This window comes from Lepisma saccharinum, chromosome 1, assembly GCF_977018435.1.
Source record: "Lepisma saccharinum chromosome 1, izLepSacc3.1, whole genome shotgun sequence".
NCBI classification, from domain to species: Eukaryota; Metazoa; Arthropoda; class Insecta; order Zygentoma; family Lepismatidae; genus Lepisma; species Lepisma saccharinum.
In genome coordinates, this window is record NC_139229.1 from 146,329,488 (window position 1) to 146,352,130 (window position 22,643).

At 36.8% G+C, this 22,643-nt stretch overlaps 1 protein-coding gene across 1 annotated transcript in view; it reads right to left on the reverse strand.

Annotated features, from left to right (window-relative positions):
* Nucleotides 1-10,917: 10,917 nt before the first annotated feature.
* The window catches only part of LOC146002263 (leukocyte elastase inhibitor-like), an 82,894-nt gene continuing 71,168 nt past the window's right edge, over nt 10,918-22,643 (reverse strand). The window contains exons 6-8 of the mRNA XM_083139983.1: nt 16,702-16,896; nt 12,971-13,109; nt 10,918-11,145 (exon numbers count right to left, since the gene is read on the reverse strand). Of these exons, the coding sequence (XP_082996109.1) occupies nt 10,994-11,145; nt 12,971-13,109; nt 16,702-16,896 (486 nt within the window). The 3' untranslated portion in view covers nt 10,918-10,993. The remainder of the gene's footprint in view (nt 11,146-12,970; nt 13,110-16,701; nt 16,897-22,643) is intronic.

Below are 22,643 nucleotides of genomic sequence, written 5' to 3' on the forward strand. Positions count from 1 at the left end.
TGTTTCAGGAGACAAAAAGAAACAAATATATTCCGCTTGACATGCATGCGGGTTTTGATGTGTTGTGCGGTTGGCAATACTGTGGATTTTCTCAGTGTCTGCGATGTAAGCAGCTCGGCGGTTGAGGCAAGATTGGCACGGAAGATTCTGTGCTCAGTTCTCGCGCGGATTGATACATAAAACCTGCTGCAAACTTAGCCTGACGCGCGGCTTAGGTGTAACTTTACATCAGGTATGTCAACATCTCTGAGATTTGCCCCTCATTAGATCCAGCCATCCTTGGTAAGAAATGTAATTTTCCATCCCTGGTAGGCATCATTTTATTTCCACATCACAATATTATGGGAACATTTGTAACACCAATATTTCACAAATGTAAACTTGTTTGTTTTCAAACATCAGTACAATCACTGAACTATTGTGATACTTATATTATGAAGAATATTTAGCTATATTTTATGTGTTTGTTATTTATAAATTGACTCAATAGGAGAATCAATTTTGAAAGTGTATAATTATTGTTTTTAAATGTCTGTGATCTAATAACATGTCTTGAATGAGTGATAATTCAATGATTTTGAAACCAAACTATTAGTATCATCACTAGGACTCGGAAGTTGGGGAAAAATCCTTTTTTTTTCCTAGTGTCCGAAGACGAGGCCCAACATAATATATGTTCATTTTGGGTCATTGTAGGCTAGAAAAAGGTGGGTTTTATTTGTCCTTTTTTTGCCTTTTTCGGTGTTTTTTGGCTTATTTGTCCTTTTTTAGCTTTTTTTTAAGGTCTTAACGGGTTTTTTTTTTTTGCAACTTCACCTTCTTTCGACTACGTTTTTACTGCCCATTCTCAATTCGAATCATCAGTTCATCACCTCTTAAACATCCTTTCTGTAGTAAAGAAATAAAAAAATGAGAAATAAGTAAATATATTTGAACCATCCCTGAAAAGAAAAACATTTTTGGATGACTGAAGCAGGTAACCCTAGAGTGGTTAGGCCAAATATGATTCTTCAAATTATGCTAATCTAAAAAAAATATATATAATGTCTGAAAGAAGGTGCATTTCATTCATATAGTTTTTTCGCACTGTGTGTTCCATACCACCAGAATTTTGTATTTTTTTTATTCATTAAATATGTAATTAAAACTGAAGTTATTAATTAATTTGGATCACATTTATACATTCTTTTTTCCGTTTTTAGGTCCTTTTTTGATATTTTCGGTCTTTTTATAGGTCTTCAACTTCCGAGCACTAATCATCACATACTAAACTTGATTTTCCTCAGGGACAGAAAATGTGATATTTTCACATAGGGTGAGATCTAAAAATATTTTAAAAGTATGGAAAATGATAGGATAAAGCTTAAAAATGTCAATTAGAAGCTGCCATGCCTTTGCTGTAAAACTTTTAATACACTAAGATCTCACCTTGGGTGCCTTTTGTATGTTTAATGTGTGTGTAGTGAGAGAGGCACGAGGTGCAAAGTCTATAGAATAGGCAGTATGTTTGCAAGTTGTGGTCTTGCCAGTAAATTAATAGATGTATTATCAGGACCAACAAACCTTTCTGCCATGTATTCCACAATTTATTTTTTTTCACTGAAGATAAGGGGTAGTATTTTCTACTCATTGGCAGTGGTCAGAAGTAGCACACTACTTTGTAGCATCACTACTGTAGCTAGCTGTAAAATTTGTAGCAGTAGCGACTCTACATTTTGAAAATTGTAATTGTAGTGATAGCGAAGCTGCAAAATTCCTGCAGTTTAGCGAAAATTTCGCTACAGCTACATTTTTTCTCAACATTTTGAGGTGAATTTTGAATGTGGCAAGAGCACCAGAAAAAAGTCTACAATAACCATTACTTTTGCAGGAGGTTCATAAAGACAGTCTATTACATAGAGATACTGATTATCTAGATTCTAAAAATCTTGATATTGTAGATTATAGATATCTGCATAATTTATTTCATTAGTATCCAAATAATTCAGATATGCAGATAACTAACTGACATATATAAATATATTCCAGCTAACAGCTACGTTTTTTTAAGCTGCATCGGTATTTTGGGGAGAAACATGCCTCGTTTGCTGCACCGCTGGAAGAAAGTTCCTCGTTTGCATCACCCCCGGAACAAATCCTGTGGAAATCCATGGTGTAAAAGACACCAAAATGTCATTAATTGCTGTGTAAAACACAACTTGCAGTGAAAAAATTAGCAATGGATTTTCCACTGCACTGACAAAGGAATAGTGACAGCAATAAATGGCTCAGTACGTTAACAGCATTGTTCATTGTCAGTATACAGGATCTCACCAGCAAGAAGTTATTGTTACAAGAACGAGAGTTTCTGGAATTACAATTATTTTCGCGAAAATATTTGTTCATAAATTTTAAAATTACAAAAAGTTTAGAACACTCGGGTTTACAATATTCTCAATATATTTTATCTTCCTAACTTGGCGTCTTTTCTAGTTTTTGTTTTGAGTCCATTTTATGCATAGATAAACTGATCGAGACTGGATCCGAACCACCTTGTGCCTCTGCTGGATATCGAACCTGGTGCCCTTTGATTACACAAGGGCCCCAGGTACTTTTCATTCCAAATGCTGCCTTCATATCAGTCTATTAAAAATGAAATATTTATCCTCAAGAAAAATATGTTGATGTGAACATAAATACGTAATCTTTACCAAATTTTATTTCTTTATAGTTGTAATCATTAATTTGGGTAACACCCTAATTGTAATATTCATATATCAAATTTGAATTGATGCCACTTGCATAGGTATGTTATTTTCAAACACTATAGTAAAAATAAGTAACTGAAGTAACACTGCTATCAAAACTATCAAATGACTGTAATCACGATAATAAATAACAGAATCTATTTACCAGTAGCAGGGGAATTTTTTTATATCCATATGGTTGTTTTCAAGTTTTTTTTATGCAGTAGTAGCGAATAGCGAACAGGAGTAGCGTAGCGAACTACATTTTGGTAAATATAGCTGTAGCGAAGCTACATTTTGGAAGAGTAAGCTGTAGCTGTAGCGGAGCTACTTTTAAAATGTAGCATTCTGATCACTGCTTATTGGTACGTTCTTTACTACGAGGACAAGCTCTTGCCATCAACAGGGATATCCTAGGAACAAAACTTATTTTCATCTTCTTACCATGCTGTTATTTGCACGTAGTTTAGTGTATATAGTTGTTAAAACTCTATTTAGATGAACTGCAGATTTTATATTTTCCTTGTGTTCATAAAACCAAATGCATGTTAACATTTTATGAAGTCATTACTTTTGAATGAAGTTATTGTTTTTTCTAGTCCCTGTAATGCTAGAAGAGATCAGTCGAAATAAAAGACAAGCATTGTGCCCAATCCAATTATTAATTGTTACTCTTGAGACAATGCAATGGAAGACTGATTCAAGATATTGTAACTTGCTTATTTTAGAATAAATAGAGTTTTTATTCCATGGTTATTGTTGATCTGCTTTGCTGGTTAAATTTCCTACTATATTCCAGTTATTTTGTATATTTGTAATATCTAAAATGTGCAGGACAGAGATTATAATAGAACTATATTGAAGTTGGATGAAACAAGTGAATATATGGTATATCTTAAATTGTGTTTTCTAAATTTGTACAGAAAGTGAAAATAAAACCAACTCAACCAGAATAAATAGTTTTTTTTTTTACTGAATGATAGGGGTCAACCCTCCCCCTTTAGGACCCAGTATTCCTAAAAAAAAAAAAAGAACGTCAAAGGTGGGGAAAAAGATTGCAAGTTGAGGAATGACTACTAAAAAAAAGTAAATGTAACTCCCTCTTTCGAAAATCAAAAAAAGATTTGTTTTGACTACTAAGTCAGAAATCTCAGGTTCGAATCCCTGCCTTGTCATGGATGTTCTTTGTGTGTGTCCCTTCATTAATTTTATCATATCATCTTCGCGATTAGCCAAAAGTGGCAGAAAAGCAAAGTAAAATAATCCAAATCAAACAATGAATTCATGATTTAATTTAATTTTTGTTAATGAGCGTTGCTTTATGCCACATTTGATTAATCGCAAAGATGATACAATAAAATAGATGAAGGGACACACACAACGAACACCCATGCCCAGGTCAGGGTTCGAACCCAGAACCTGTGCTGTAGTAGTATGCTCTGATAACCACTTCCCCACGGATGTCTGCCGACAACAAAGACTAGAGAAAAGCGCTAACCATTCGGATACGTGGTTATCAGTAAAGCAAACTGCATTTTTCCTCAGTGGTATTTTTCAATTGGATTTTTGAAACACCATCTTTGTATATTATTAATGTTTTTTGAAAAGAATTGCTTTACTTGATTTCCCTAATTCCTCCCATCTCACAATGTTGTTACTGAAGGATACAGGTTCGAGCCTTGTGAGTATGAGTATGAGTATTCTCTCGTATCCACCCTTCACCCATTTAATTGAATCTATCTCTGCTAGACTAGCTACTCCTCAGTGCACGTCACTGTTTAAAACACAATTTTGTGTCTGGTAAAAAAAATGAGGCTACTGTCAGAACAACCTTTATCTATAAGTTACAACTGAAACCCTGATATGATTCATTCTCATATTAATTTACTCCAAAATTATTCTCTTGATTGCAATAAGAATTTTATTAAATGTATTCAAATTTTGAAAATACGAAGGTTTGGGTAGAAGCTATATTCTCTTTTCAGGATGGTAACCGAAAATAAATTTTAAAATTAGAAAATGATCGTAAAGTATGTCAACAGAAAAAATATTAGGCTAATTTGTTTAGATAGTCCTTGAAGCAGCTAGTTATTTCCCACATATTTTTAGAGATGCATTGAACCTAACAACCATTGTGGATTAAAAAATAAAGTTTCTGGCAAGGTAACCTTCATGCCATAAAAAGAAAATCTGCCCTTGGTGAATATCAGCAGCCAAGAATGAGTGTAAGGCCGAACCATCGATCACAAGCTGCTGATAGCTCGCAGAGCTGCTTACAGTAGCCAATGAGCGATTTTCTACCATGCCAAGTGCTGGCAGGGATCTTCAGGGAAATTGCTGATTGCATGTTAATAGGCACTGGACAGCCTGTGAATACTTTTTTTGCACTTTTTTTATAATAACAATAATTTCTCAATACACTAGAATCTTTCTCAGTCCCATGCAATCAGTGACATGCAGTGACCTCAGCACTTCGAGGTAGCAACTGATTATGGATAAATCTTCAAAGCGTTGCACCTTCCAATCCCCCTCATCCACACACAAATGCATAGATTAGATTGGTTTTAATACAGACTAAAGAATTGAATCAATGGAAGTGATAATTTAGTACGAAACCTGGATATTATTTATCCATGTGTGCAACTACTTAATCCTCAATTAAGTTTCTGCCCAAATATTAAATGTGATTTCTATCTAATGTTATAGTATAAAATATTTTAAAAGGTTGCAATTAAACATAGAGAAGAAATGCTAACCTGAACCATTGGCCTCACAGCTCCCCTGAGAATTTCATTGGGCTCTTGTGGCAACACCGTTGCACTCTCCACCCTGAAACTGCCAGTACCTTTCCCGCACAATGTTTACCTCTGAATGAGCTGAACCGTAACAGTGGCTTGTTGAGTACCGATCGGCACAGTAGCTTTTTTTGTGAGGATACGGGGTCTGTGAGACCAGGTAGTTTGGTTTACGTCAGAATCGCTCCGGTCCATAATACCACGTTATTCAAGTTGTGTACATTAGTGGAGAGTGTTTGTTTTTTGTGCCTTTCATTATATTTGTGTGTCGATAGCCCAATAAAGAAAACAAATCATTTTCCGAGTCACATACAACGATTTTGACGAACATATTAGGGAACTATTAGAAAATAAAGAGTCTGAACTCGAGGATGACAGTGTTGAAAGTTCTGATTCTGAGACAATCAACAACTATGGCGCTGGTCCCGTTTATTCTCCTGAGTTGCAGGTACTGGAACAAGTAGTGAATCATGAAAAGGGATTCTGGATGACAGTGAAGTTTCTGTGCGTGTCATCACAGGTTATCCGCCAGAACCAACTACACCTGACATGTCAGAGGCCCCTCGGCCAGCTTCGCAGTTTTACTATGGTAGAGCGAGACAACCCACACAGATGGAGAACTGTTGAACCGCCAACAAAGCATCACACTCATTAATATAACAGTGTAAGAGGACTTTGTGGATTGACAGCAGAAGGCAGGGCATTAGGAAATGCACTATGTGTAGTAGATATTTGAAACAAACTGTTCACTGATGAAATTCTACATGTTATTTTGAAACGTACAACCACTTAGCTTGCTGAAGTGGGAAGAGGATTATTGTACACTCCATCAGTGGCTTTTGCAAAGGTGTTACCGGCCATCAGTACGACAATTATTCTGCTATGCTAGATGTTATCATCTGCACCCCCCTCCCCCCAAAAAAGACATGCCTTCGACCTAGATTTTTGTTCATTTAGTTGTTATTTTTAATTTGCTCAGTGATATAGCCACAAATACTCCTAGCAAGAACTACCACTCATGAGACAGTTACCACGAAAATCCAATGAATAGTGGTCGAGCCTTGTCAAGTCTTCATTTGTTTCTTTGCAAATGAGGTGGAAAGGGGAAGAAGAAGAATGACACATTTCTCGGGCCAGTTTGACGTTTGTGTGGTGAGCAGATGACAGAATTCTGCTCCACCACTCCAACGACAGTCAAATTGTGGAAGGGAACTCCAGATGTATGTACTACTGTTGCCAACTTAGTATCACAATCACCGAAATCACAAATTGCATCAAGGAACTATATTTTCGTCTAGTACCTAACTGGTCTCAGTTGTAGTTCAAGCCAGCCTTGGCTTTGCAGTCTACCTCTAGTTGATTCAGAGAAAGGGTTTCCCCATTTTAGGCAGGATTTAGCTCTTTTCTGCCAATCCAATGTGACAACACTGGCATATACCGGCAGGCCTGACCGATAATTGGACCCCTGAACAGGCATATGAATAGCCCCGTAGTGCACTGTCCCAAAGTCATCCCCCCTTTCCCTTTCATTAGCATCCTCTCTCCTTGTTACCTCTTCAGGGTAGCAGATACTGCCTCCATCTTTGTTTCTGTCGGCTGCAGAAAAAAAATTCCTGTGCAATATCTACTCGACGGTAATGCTATTGATGAATGTATTTAAGAATGTTGTTATTTTATTCAAAACAACTTTTTAATTCTTCACATTTTGCTACCAGTGCCTCTGCACTACATATACACAAAACTACAAAGATATTGATGTTACTGAGCTAATGGCTCTTCTTGAAATTTTTTTTGTACTCGGCAATTTTTAAATGTGCCCATTAAAATATGCTTTCCATGTTCTCAAAGAAGGCTACAGGTAAACCAATTTTTACTGTGTTCTAAATAAACAATAAATATTCCTTCTTATTTATTGAACCTTACATTGAAAATTGGAAATTGATAATTAAGGCTCACTGAAGAAATGTGTTGCGTTATCATTAACAATAAATAAATAAATTGGATTTGAATAAAATATACGAGGGGCGATCAGGTTGCTCCGACCCTAACGTAGAAGGAATGACGTTATGATTGATTTTTTATTTGGTTATTGTTTAGTGATCCTTTATATGCTTTCATTCTGAATTGCAAGTCTGAGTAGCGTACAGTTTTCTTTTTACAGGGGTTTAACTGAGTGAAGTTGTATCAATGTGCCAGAATGGAGAAAACTGAGGTGAGAGCGGTGATCACATATTTTGTGAAGAAGAAGTGGACGGTATCCAAAATTCATGAGGACTTTGTGGATACACTACGAGACACTGCTCCTTCATACAGTATGGTGAAGAGATGGTGTCGTGAGTTTAATTGTGGGAGAGAATCGTGTGAGGATGAACATGCAGGTGGAGCACCAAAAACTGTCATGACGACCGAAAACATTAACAAAGTCCACGATGTCGTGCTGAAGGATCGTCGAGTCACTATCCGTCATGTTGCTGAGATGTGTGGCCTGTCATATGGCACTGTGCGAAACATAATTACCCAGGAATTGCAAATGAAAAAAATTGCTGCAAGATGGGTCCCTCGAAGCCTCACCCCAGATCAGAAGCGCACCCGAGTGCTCATCAGTCAAGAACTTCTTGACAAGTTTCGTGCTCATATAGACGATTTCCTTGCCCGATTTGTAACTATGGATGAAACATGGGTCCATCACTTCGACCCAGAAACAAAATCACAAAGCATGGAGTGGAAACACCCACATTCTCCACCAACGAAGAAGTTCAAGGTGCAAACGTCAGCCAAGAAGGTGATAGCCTCAATTTTCTGGGACTGCAAGGGTGTCCTTTTTGTGGACCATCTACAAAAAGGCCAAACCATCACTGGCACATACTACAGTGACCCAATCAAGAAATTACGTGATTCCATGAAGAAAAAGAGGCGTGGGATGTTGACTCGCGGTGTGCTCCTTCACCAGGACAATGCACCTGTCCACACCTAACGCATTGCGAGGGCCACTATCGCAGATGCATCATTCGAATTGTTGCCCCACCCATCCTATTCCCCAGATTTGGCCCCCAGTGATTTCCATTTGTTCAAACATTTGAAGAATGACATTCATGGGCAAAAATTTTCTGATGATTCTGAGGTGATAAGGGCTGTGGACTCATGGTTGGAGGACCAGCCGGAATATTTTTTTTTGCAAGCTATCCAGGCGTTGGAGCACTGATGAGTAAAGTGCATTGGAGTTGCAGGGGAGTATATTGAGAAATAAAAAAAAATTGAAACCCTATAGCCGCTCTTTCTATGTTAGGGTCAGAGCAACCTGATCGCCCCTCGTACATGTTGGTCTAACAGACCGGGTGGTTCGGATTATGCACAGAAAACCATGGTTCGGGTTGAGGGTTAAATAACAAAATACTAACTTTAGGCCTACACTTCATCTGACCTAAAATTTTGTTGGATAGTTTTTTTTTTATTTTCCTCACACATATGCTACACTTGCACACAAACGATCATAGGTGCACAAGGAGTTTATGGGGACTTCATTAAAAAAAAAAAACACGTTATAATTACTTTGCCCCATATCAGGACCTGTAGGTAAAAATCGAGACTGTCCCCAGCAAAACGAATGTCTATAGTCACCCAAAGGAAGAAATTGAGGAGACCTTCAACCCCCCCTCCCCCCCAGAAAGTGAATGTGGTTAAAAAAAAAATATTTTATATGTAATTTCATTCCAAACAACACTGATACAAGTTCATCGCTGCTTTGATCAAAGGAAAAGTTGAAATTTCCATGGAAAAATCCTGCAGGCAGTGGCGTACCTGGGGGGTTTACGGGGTTTAAACGTCCCCCTTGAGCTTGTGAAATATTATGAAAAATGCTGTGGAAAAAGTTTAAAATGGCCTATTTATCACAGTCAAAGATCTGGGACAATACTCTTACCATTACTACTACTACTAATAATAATTTGAATAATTATTTCCATGCAGCATGGAGAAAAGCACAGCATTCCAAATACACGCATCTTTCAGAGTAATGCCTTGAAAATAAACACGAATTCTTGAAAATAAAATATGAGGGTAACTATAATTTAAAAGAGAAAAAAGTTGTTTTGTATCTCAGTTGCAACAATGTTCAATACACTGGCGTACGCAGGATTCTTTTTTTTGGAGCTTTTCAGTCTATTAAAATTGTATTCAAAAACAAAAATGGTAATCGGGACTCACTTTAAAGGAGGTTCGCATTTACACATTTTGATTTTTTAAAACTGTTTTTTATTTGAAAATTCTGATTTTCTCAAAACTTCGGTAGAGCTGTAACATCATCAGCCACCCCTCTATGTACGCCAGTGTTAATGAACATGTATTTTTGGTGTGAACAATGAGAATTAACTAAATAAAGTTCTTGGTTTGTTGTTAAGTGGCTAGCTACGCAGACAGTCACCAGTCCTCCTTCCCCCCTGTTTACCATGGCACGTTTGAATTTCTGAATGTCTCTCTTTAAAATGTCTCACCTTGTTGACTAGAGAATTATTCAAACGATAATAATCTTAACTATTGTAAAACGTTTTGTTGGTAAGAACAGCGAGACAATCCAAATATGAATTATCGGAGACATTTATGCAGGGAAGAAGCCAGAAAAAATCGAACCAATTTCGGTTATCAAACCCAGATCTCCCGCGTGGTTGTCAAACGCTCTACCGACCAGACCACCGCAGCTCCTTGGATGAGTTCCATACTTTGATTATTTCAATTTTTTAAAATATATATATTTTTGTTTTTATGGATTTTCTTCATCCTTAAAATGTCTCACCTCGTTGACCAGACAATTATTTCATAACAAAGAAACAAAAAAATACTCCCAGGATTTGATAAAAATCGAATGACTGGTAGTAATTTCGTTCTATTGCTTCCATAAATACTATATTTATGTAGATCTCTACAACTTAATAGTAGTAGTGGTATTAGTAGTATTATTATTAGTAATTCATCTAATTAATTAATTATAAGTATTATTAATTAATTATGAGTATTATTATTTAATTAAAGTATAATAAAACAATGGTAATGTGAATTAGGAGAAAGTTTTAAAAATAACCCCCCCCTCCCCCTTGATAAAATCCTACGTACGCAACTGCCTGCAGGTAGTCTATTTAAATGTCATACACTTACTACATACACATATTACACATATCTACATATGTAATGTTGCATTGTATTTGTAGGTAGTTATGTTGGAAGGTACAAGACAATTAGAAGACCATATTTTACTTTTCAAAAATTTTTCATTCAAAGTGTTTCCCATACCGTATGGTGATTAAGAGATAATTTACAAGTTCTTTAGTTATTATTCAGCTTCAAATTAAACAGTAGTGAAATTATAGCCTATGATAGCCTGTAGTGCATACAATAAATCAATGTCATCTTAAATGTTCTTTATTATGTTTCCAATGTTGTGACATGATTTAACAACAAAAGAAGCAGTTAGTACTAGAGTCATTTGCCAGTTCCAGTTGTTGGGTTTGTGACTGTTCCCATGAAAAGGACAGTTCCAGTTGACTCCTCCTGGATAAGGAAGATGAATGGGTGATCAGCTACTACCTTTGCTTCAACAGGGGGCCCAATGGATGTAGCTCCTGCAGCAAAAACTGAAACAATTTGATTCTTGGTTAATACATGTCCATTGTAAAATGAGAAATGCAATGATATTATTTTGGACAGTCATGCTATTTTTTTCACATAAGGTGGTAAGTGTTATATTACGGGAGGTTGCATTAAATACATCAGGGGTTTCATGTTTAAATTATGTTTCAGCTTTTCATATGGCTCTCTTCAATTCTTTTTCAACAGGACTAGTAGGTATCTAAAACTTGGACATTGTCACCAGGTAAACGAGCTATATGATATGAAAAAATTTCAAACAATGTCAATGAAGCATTTTAACATAGGGATTTTTTTATAGGAGATAGCAGACCTAGATTTCTGCACCTAGGCTGATATACGTAAATTATGGTGCCCCCTTTCCTGCACTGAATTCAGCTTACCATCCCTTGTTTGGGATAAATTATAATCTCCTAACTTACACTTCTGATTTTTGGTGATATTTCAATTAAGGGCAAGTATCAAGTATTTTAATATTGCAAACAGTTTTCAAGACATTTGTAAATTTCAGGTAGGATAGAAACATTGAATTTTGTTCATAATTACTGTACATGTGCTAGGGTTGCCAGGTATGCTGAATTTTTAGACAGAGTTATTTACTACCATGACATTCTTTTCCAGGATGTCCATTACCCTGTATTTAAAAATTATATTTTCCCCAGCTGTATCCATGTTTCTGAATGCCTATAATATAAATTTTGCTTCCACCAGTGGTAGTGTATTGTGGAACAGATATCAATTCCAGTTCTACTTTCCCACCCGTTTGTGACCATTACATCCTCTGCACTATTTCTACTTTCTTCCTGGCAAGTACATAGGTACTGTTGTAAGTTCTGTTCAGCATGCTTGAAGATGGGTGGTAAATCTGGAGTCTTCTGATACAAGATATTTAAAACAACTGTGTGCATTTCACAAGGCATGGTTGAAGGAAGAAAATCTTCACCTGTGGTTGAAGAAGAGTGCTAATAAACATAAAGTAGGTTGAAAATACTACAAAGCAAGAAAGAATTTTCATTAGCATGTAGTGAAGCATGTGGGAGGAATGGAGCACAAGAATACAGTGCAGTGCAAAAGTTTATCAACATAGAGTTTGTCTGCGATAAACTTTTTCAAATTTCATAGATTAAAGTGAAATTTTTATATGTTGGGCAAGGTAGGTGTATCTGTATCAACAGGTGGTAGATCAGTTTGGACTATTTAGAAAATTATTAAAAATCTTTATTCGATTTTCTTCAACCTGACAAAAGATGACACTCATTTTTAACACCGTAATGTATGAATACTTTGAGCAACAATCACCACACTAGTACCAACTCTAGTACTTGGTTTCAAAGCCTTTAGCATCGACCACTGACTGGCACCTGCGTGGCCACTGACTGAGGGATCCTGATTCATTCATCTTTCAGCGGGGCCAGCATCTCGTGTTTCATTATTGGCTGTATGTATATATTTCTCTCGCTCTCTCTCTCTCTCTCTCTCTCTCTCTCTCTGTGTATTTGTGTGTGTGTGTGTGGGGGGGGGGGGTTGAACATATGTATTGTGTATGTAATCTCATAAAAACAGAAATAGAAATCCAAGAAGACGAAGCAGTATCCAGGGAGAAACTCTCTCTCACCCCCATGTCAAATACCACTCTGCTTGTAATTTATTCATATTTATTATTGATTTCAGAGCAACCACTTTTCCCGCACAAACCACTACTGATATGACGAGTTTTCAATGTTTGTCATTTAACATTTTTAATGCAAAGATTAATTGTCGAAAATGAGACAGAGAGAGTGCACGTGTGTGTTTTATTTTATTCATGCTTACCTACTGTAGCTGCAGCAGCCTCTGTCCCCTGCTCAGTAAGTTCTATGAATGCTTTGTGCATAACTTTGTCAATTTTTTTCGTTTCTGGACATATGTTCTCCAAATTGCCTTCATCTTCAAATGCAATGGCCATGCCAATCTGCAAAGCAATTGACAGATGCAAGTCAGATAGAGACAAAACTAGATTGATTTGGCCTTGTAATGGTTGAGATGAGAAGGAAACTTAGTGTTCAAGACTTTGGAGTGATATTTGAAATTTGTATTTACCTAAAACAAATTTTCTGATATGTACCTGGTAATTACAAAGTCATAGCGTGATAGCATATATATTGAGGATAAAATTCCATTATTCAAGCACAGGGGTCCTGGGTTTGAATCCCGGCCTGGGCATGGATGTTTGTGAGTGCCCATTCATCAATTTCATCATATCATTACTCATCCCCATCTTTGCAAATCAGCCAAAAGTGGCATAAGAAGCAAAGTAGCATAAAGCAAATCAATCAATCAATCATTTTTCAAGTGCTTGCAAGTAGTGTTGTTATTTATACTACATATTTTGAGACCAATACTTGCCTTCGAGAACTACACAAGAACGAGGCTAGTGTTTATACATCAAATGAGGCAGGCTTTTACAGGACAGAATACATAAGGGGTGTCTCAGAAATATTTTCGTTTTTAAAACTATTAAAATAAATACTTAAATTTTTTGTGTAAAGATAAGTTTATTACCAAAAGAAAGTTTAAACATTAAATTTTTATTTGTGGAAAAGAGTATTGGACAAATGGTGACCCTTCATGTTTTCACATTCAATTATTTTGAACTAAAGTTTTTGATCACTCGTCGGAACATTGCACGAGGAATAGCATTGATTTCATCTGTAATGCTTTGCTTCAATTCTCTCAAATTTTGTGGTATTGGGGTGTATACCTTACTCTTAAGGTAACCCCATAAGAAAAAATCTGCTGGTGTCAAATCGGGACTTCTCGGTGGTCAGTTAATATCCCCTCTGTGACTGATGATCCTTTCTGGGATTAACTGATGAAGAGCATTCAGTGAATCATTGGTGACGTGAATTTCTTGCAGGAGAAACGTGTTTCTGTCGTAGCCATTATGGTTCTGAATTGCAGGAGTTAAAAAAGTCCTAATCATTTGGCAGTAGCGCTCAGAAGTTACAGTTTGAGCATTACCATGATCATCTTAAAAAAAAATAAGGGCCAATGATTGATTCCTTGGCTTGGTAGGGCAGCCCAGATGATAGCTTTAGGTGAATGTAATGGCATCTCATGAATTATGTGAAAAATTTGATTCATCAGAAAACCATATGTTATTCCTTATTGTAATCATTGAAGTGATCTCTCATTGTTCTACAGAACTCTAATCGATTGGCAGGATCTTGTGGTTTTAATTCTTGTGTAATAACAATTTTGCATGGGTGGAAATGCTGTACCCATTCACAAATCTGGAGATAAAAATAGTGCTACATCATACAAACTAATATCACTCCTGTCACCTCTGTCTATAATCTGTGAAAAAATCATTGACAGATTATTCAGATTTACATCTCCGCATATCAGTACTGTCCAACATGGTTTTCTTCCAGGTAGCTTTTGCTTAACTAATCTTTTAGTTCTCCTTTCACATGCCACTAGGGCTATTTCCAAAAATTCCCAGCTAGATGTGATATACTTGGATATTTCAAAAGCCTTTGACAAAATAAACCATGCTCTTCTTATTCACAAATTACGAACTAGATTTAACATACATGGCATATTTCTCTCCTTAATCCAGGATTATCTACACTCACGTACACAGCGTGTCACTCTTTCAGGCGTCTCTTCTGATTTTCTTCCTGTCTTGTCTGGGGTGTCACAAGGGAGCATATTGGGCCCTCTTTTGTTCATCCTATACATGGACGATCTCCCTCAAAGACTTTCCTCACATCCTGTCAATATACTCATGTTTGCTGACGACTGTAAACTTTTCAAAGAAATCTCAACCACACAAGATGCTGTGATTCTCCAGAATGCTCTTTCTGAACTTGACACATGGTGTAAGCAGTGGAATCTACAACTTAACCTGCAGAAATGTTCCTCCCTCACAGTCTCTTTAAAAAAGAACAAAACACATTCTCATTATGTTCGTGAAAACAATTATATTACTACAGTTGCAACCCAAAAAGATCTAGGTGTTATCATAGATGAAAAACTGAACTTCAAGGAACACATCGCATCTACAACTGAAAGTGCAATGCGCCTCTTAGGTCTCCTCTACAGATTCACTGAAATTGATACTCCAACTTCTCTTAGCCTATTTTTCAAGTCATTCATTTCTCCGATTCTCGAATACTGCTCACCAGTCTGGGCCATGGCTTCCAATACAAATCTTTCTAGCATGGATTCCGTCCTCAGCTTCTTTACCGCCATTGTTCATCATAGAATTCCTTCTCTGCGGCATCTTCAGAAACCTGACATCCTGACTACTTTGAACATCCAGTTACGGCAGACCCGACGCGATATGGCCGATATGAAATGTTTCTATAAAATCATCAATTAAGATCTGAATTTCTGTTTACAGAATTCAACTTCAGAGTTCCCTTTCGATCGACCCGAAACACTGAATTGTTCCACAACTCGGCCGCTAGGCTTTCCCTTATACAGCATGCTCTATTCCACAGGCTGCCTCAGTTCTACAATAAACTACCCACAAACATAGACATTTTTGCCCCTGAAAGCATTTTCCGATCTTCCCTAAAAATGAATATGTAAATCTTTGTTTGCTTCCTTGTTTATGTATATTTAACCTTTCTTGTTTTTACCTAAAACCATCTTGACTTGTTCTTGTTATTTATTAGAGTTTTCAGTGTAAAATGGCCTTAAGGGTGCTGTATCTGAAACTTGGAATAAATAAAATAAATAAATAAATATTCCTGCGAATAATGCGATGAACTGTCGACTTATGCAAATTTAAAGAAGCTGCATGGCGAAAATCCTCACTAACAGACTTGGATGGTTTACTCGTCATAGTGCTTCCAGTGTTTTCAAACTTTCTCACCCAATATTTAATTAAATTTGCACTTGGGACATCTCTCATTCCTTCCAGGTTATAATGATGCAGGTACAAACGACGCACAACAACATAAGAATCATTATTTTCATAAAATGCACGAACACAAAAAGCACGTTGCTGCCCCGTAAAGCGCTCCGTGGCAACTAAATATTAACAATGTTGCCAAGCGTTTGCGATCTATCTCATTTCTCCGTAATGTGCGAATTGCTCCAGAGGGCGGATTCAAAAATGATAATATTTCTGAGACACCCTTATAAATCTCAAGACAAGACCGAGACACACCCAGTACCTATTTCAAAATTTGTTTTCCATTTTCTATAATATGTATGCTTATTAAAAATCTAGCTCTGTCCCTATATATATTTCCTTTCTTTTCTTTCTGCTAGTCTAACGCAATCACATTTGCATAAGAAATGAATGTGATTAAACGAATTAATAAAAATAATATTATGTAATATTTCGGAAGCACAAGGCCCTGTCCATTGGCACACGTCGCATACCCCTAAGAACAACCCTGGCCACAGGGACATACTCCCTTTCAAAATGGACAGCTATAAATCGGGAAAAGGTACAATAATATGCTAAAAAATGCAAGGATAATGTTTGTGTTTGTGTTAATTTCGCAACTTATTTTTTTAAACAAAATTCGTACACATACATCTACCTTTTTCAGAATGTCGTTAAATTCGATTGTTCTTTCGAATTTGAACTTCGGCAATGAAAGATCAATATTAACGAATTTTAGTTGTGAGTTAATTGATTGCAGTGTAGGCAAATCCAACATCTTCAAAGCCTCGTCAATTCCATTAATTTCCTTTGGTACAATGATCAACATGCTCATTGGATGTTCCGGTGTTCCCTGAAAGTAAAGATAAGAGAGAATTCAATTCTCTTATCAGTGAAGATGGGATAGAGCGGACTTAAAATAGGCATGTTCTTTTCATTAGGAAATGTGGTACAATATGACACAAAACAAGGCATCTGGCAGGATTTATGCTGCTTCCACATCATTGTTGAAACACATGCTCACATCAAGATTTGCTAGTAGGTTTACAGGAATATAGTATGTTCTCTTTATTCAACTCATATTTGTAATGTACGTGATATAGCAATGATATACATATATGTTACACATCTTATTGATTTTTGTACATATCAGATATTTTGTTTGAGAAATTTAAACACTTTTAACATATAAACATTATCATTGGTAGCCGGTAGGTCATGAATTACATCTTGATATCAGAATTACATTGTCAAACACGTGTTATACAGAAGGAAAAAAAAAAACATGGGGGACATTCTACACACTCTCTCATATGCCTCTGCAGAGGTGGGCGATTTTCCAACCAGTTACGAGGCGGCGTGTGGTCAGCACGAACACGATGCACTCCCAGTTGTAGGTTTCCATGACAGGGTTATGCTACTCATTCATAACTCTCCAATTTCCTCACGATGATGGGTGGCCGGCCACCAGTCCCATACACTGGCCGAAATCTCAGGAGATAAGTTGTTATGCTTTTCCCAGGTATATGTCCAATGCTAACACTGGTAAGCCTTGTTTCCATGTTAATAAAACATTCAAATGCTCATCAAGGCAGAATTTATTGTAGAAAAAATTTTTTACACTAAAACGTAACGTTTCCACCCTCTAACAGGGTCTTCCTCAGACAAAGATTCACAATAATTCGATCTAAAGATCCAACCTCCATCTTATATATACACTTGCACTCCATACACAAAACAACATAAAGGTGCCAGTCCTTATCTCCGACATTTCCTGTCAGGAATTCCTGAGTGTGGAGACTCCTGACAGGTGATTGACAGGTACATCTGGGCCTGGACAGATTCCTTATCTCCTGGACTTCTTCTCTCATCTTTTATTTCTTCCTTCTTTCCTCCTTCCTTTCTCTCATCCTTTCCACTCTTTCTAACACTCCTTTCCATTATTTGTTATCTTCAGTCCCCAATTCCAGTTCATACTGTCTTCTCCTTTTTTCTATATTTCCTTGGCCTCTTTCCACTTCCTCACTATTCTTCACTTCTCCCTTCCTATCATCCTAGCTTTCTATCATTCTATGTTGTGTCCTTGAATATAGCATTTTTCTCTCTCTTTAGTCTTACATCATCCTTATGTTGCTTCAACCTGTCATTTAGTCTCTTTTTTGTTTCCCCTATGTACACACTATCACATTCCTTGCACTGAACCTCATATATAATCCCTTCCTCTTCTCTGTTTTCTTCCTTCTTCTTGTTTGCTATCCTTAAAATTCTGCAGCCTCCCTTTCTGTATGCCCACTTTTCTCAGTACTTTGCTTATCCTCTCTGTGGCTTTCCCCGTACTCCTTATGCCAAACCACCTCTCTTTTTCTTTCTCTTCCTCCTCTCCTGTTTCTTTACCTTCTTTCTTCTTCTGTTTACGTCAAGTCTGTCTTCCTTTTTGTACCCATTATTTTCTAGCTGCTCCCATAGGCCTCTATTTTGCATTCTTTTTCCTCTTCTTTCGTACATATTTTCTTGATTCTGTCTTCCATATTCTTTATAAAATTTATTTTTGTCCCCTCACTCACATCACTTCTTTTGTGACAGAAGACCCCTGCTGCACACTTTTTCTGATGCCAAGTGGTCTCAATCTATTTTCCTCTCTCCTTTTTCATCAATATATCTAGGAAACTTATCTTCTCTTCTTCTTATATTTCAAGCTCCAGCAATATCCCTCTTGCTTCATCTTCTATTTCTTTCACAAATATGTCCAGCTGCCCCCTTGTTCTCCTCCATATGCTGAAACAATCGTCCACATATCTGCAGAACAGAGTTATCTTGTCCCTTCCTTTCTTGATCACTTTCTTTTCCCACTCGTTCATTGCCAATTCTGCTAACACTGGGCTTAAGCTAGATCACCTGTCAGCAGTGGTCGGAAGTAGCATGCTACTTGTAGCGATGCTACTGTAGCGAAGGTACAAAATAGCTCTAGCTGTAGCGAAAATTTCGCTACAGCTACATTTCTTCTCTGCATTTTGAGGAAAATTTTGAATGGGACCACAGAGTCAAAGAAAAATTCGACAATAACGCTTACTTTTGCAGGAGGTTCATAAAGACAAATTCTACTAGATGGAAATACATATAATCTAAATTATAAATATCTTGATATCGCAGATTACAGATATCTGCGTAATTTATTTCATTAGTATAGAAAAATCTAATATCCAGATGACTAAACTGAACTGGCATATATGAACAAATTCTGGCTAACAGCTACGTTTTTTGAACTGCATCACTATTTTGGGGAGAAACATGCCTCGTTTGCTGCCTCCCTGGGGGAAAATACCTAGTTTGCGCCACCCCAGGATCAAATCCTGTTGCTGTGGATATCCATGATGTAAAGGACAGGCAAATGTCATTAATTACTGTGTAAAACTCATCTTGCAGTGCAAAAATGAGCGATCAATGGATGGACAATGACATAGCAATAGTGCCAGCATTCAATGGCTCAGTACGTTAACAGCATTTATTATTGTTAGTACATAGGATCGCACCAGCAAGAAATTATTGTTACAAGAATGACAAGCATACACTTTCTGGAATTACAATTATTTTCGCCATAATATTTATTCACAAATTTCAAAATTGCAATACGTTTAGAAAATTCAGGTTTACACATCAGTTTCCTCAATATATTTCATGATATTGTAAAAAGTATGTACGAGCTATTGACTTTTCTGCAGAAACGATAATTTTCATTAGTTAATATACAGTTTACAAATGTATGTATTTCTACTACTTTTATGTCGCTTTTCTGTAACTTTTGCTAATTGTGAGAATGAGGAAGAATGATGATAATGAGCAGTGTGGGGGTACGGAGGATCAGGAGGATCCATACTCCCAACTAGGTGTCTTTCCTAGTATTTGTTTTGAGTCCACTTTATGCACAGATAAGCTAATCAAGGCTGGATCCGAATCACTAGTGTCTCTGCCAGGTATCGAACCTGTGGCCCTTTGATTGGGGTTATAACCCCCCCACTTTTGGTATTTCTAAAAGAAAAAGAACGTCAAAGGCAGGAATATATGGCAAAATGAATACTGACTACTTAAAAAATGTATGCATAACACCTCTCTTTCGAAAATCCTGGGCACGCCACTGCTAGCAAATGTACCTTTTTGTACGAGTAGCGGTAGCTGTAGCGAAGCTACTTTAAAAATATAGTGTAATGATCACTTCCTGTCAGGTAGAGTGTCTATTGCCTGTCAGGAGACTCCACACTCAGTAATTCCTGACAGGAAATGCAGGAGATAAGGACTGGCGCCTTTTTGTGTATGGACTGAAAGCGAATATATAACATGATGGTTGCATCTTTAGATCAAATTATTGTGAAGCTTTGTCTGAAGAAGACCCTGTTAGAGGGTGGAAATGTTACGTTTTAGGGTAAAAAAAAATCCACAATAAATTTTGCATTGGTTAGCATTTGAATGTTTATTTTCCCAGGAGACTCGAATCAGTGTGCATCCTGTATCCCCAAGCCCAAAGCCTGACACCTTACACCACAGGGCCACGATGCTGGACTAAACAAGAAGGAAAATTGACTATTTTAAACAAGTGCCCCGAAGATTTTTACTTAGCGGGGGGGGGGGGGGGGAGGGAGTAGAGTAAGATTTCATATCTTGCCCTACAGCCGTACAAACTTTTATTACTATTACTGCTTTACAAATCATAATATTCAAATTGAATTGGAAATACTTTGGCATTGTATACAAGTCCAGACTCAAGTCAGAAACTGAATTTCCCTTGCTTCCTTTCAACAGATACCATGATGAACATTTCTTGTCTTTTTCTACACTTTCACAGTGCACAGATATCAAACAGAGACCACTTAATCTACTGTCCATCTGCTACCTCTGATCCATGTTTTTACGTGCTTTAAAAAAAGTTAAAAATAAAAAAGTAATAATTCATAAAGGTGAGATCCTGACTTTGGGAAATGATTTCCGTACTTTTAGTAACCGAGAATAGTTGAGAAATACTGAATGGTCTTTTTTAAAATAGGTTAATTTTTTATATTTTCTGCACTAAAGTGTCTGAAATTTCTTGAAATTAACTATTTTTTTCCAGAGTTGCAAAATCAATCACTTGAAGGGGAAATAATGTGCACAATATGTGATTTTCACCACATCTATTTTACCTTTAGCCTTGTCCGATCATGAAGCAGTTTTCATAAGTGTCCATATAGCAGAGAATATAAAAGAAGAAACTGCAAAACATATCACTACTGTAGAAAAAAGAAAATTCACCAAGAAAAATATAGGAAACTTTGTATATTTATTAAAGAAAGAAAACTGGACTGATGTGCTAATGGAGGAAAATTTAAATACAAAAGTAAGCTTATTCACAAAGACAGTAAAATATCATTTTGAAGTAGCATTTCCATACAAAACATACAGACAACCCCTAAATCAAACAAAATCAATTTCCTGGATAAGTAAAGGTATAAAAAAGTCCTGTGAAACAAAAAGAAAATTATATAAAGAAATCCAGAAAAACAAGAATCCCATACTTAAAGACCACTACAAAAAATATGTAATTATTCTCAGGAAGGTAATAAACAATGCTAAGAAATTGGCCATTGCAGATAAAATACGCAATATGCCCCAAAGATTTTTACTTAACGGGGGGGGGGGGGGGGGTAGAGTAAGATTTCATATCTTGCCTACAACTGTAGAAACTTTTATTACTACTACTGGTTTTCAAATCATAAAATTCAAATAAGGTAAAACAAAGGTAAAGTGTTCCTCTGTGCTTAGCACTACGTCATGAAGGTGTATAGGGTGTGTGGGGGTAATGCCCCACACTTTCTTGATCCGGTCATGAGTGGGGGTGATGTGATCAGCAGCATGCCCCTGACTGCCTTTACCCCTCAGGGTTTCCCCCAGGTACCCATGTTATTCGACGCTGGGTGGGCACCGGGGCGGCTTCCTACGTTAGAAAAGTTCCCAGATTTGAACCGGCAGGGGATCGAACCAGGGACCCTTAGCATGATTGAATTGAAAATACTTTGGCATTGTATACAAGTTCAGACTCAAGTCAGAAACTGAATTCCCCTTGTTTCCTTTCAACAAACACCATGATGAACATTTCTTGTCTTTTTCTACACTTTCACAGTGCACAGATATCAAACAGAGACCACTTAATCTACTGTCCTTCTGCTACCTCTGATCCATGTTTTTACGTGCTTTAAAAAAAAGTTAAAAATAAAAAAGTAATAATTCATAAAGGTGAGATCCTGACTTTGGGAAATGATTTCCGTACTTTTAGTAACCCAGAATAGTTGAGAAATACTGAATGGTCTTTTTAAAATAGGTTAATTTTTTATATTTTCTGCACTAAAGTGTCTGAAATTTCTTGAAATTAACTATTTTTTTTCCAGAATTGCAAAATCAATCACTTGAAGGGGAAATAATGTGCACAATACGTGATTTTCACCACATCAAGATATTTAGAAAATTTCCCTACCTGAGAAATGGAGATTTTTTTTCAGTTCCAAACGTCAGGATTAGTAATACGAGTTCCTTCCCAATCCTGTCCTGACCAAAAATATTCCATTCTACAGCAGT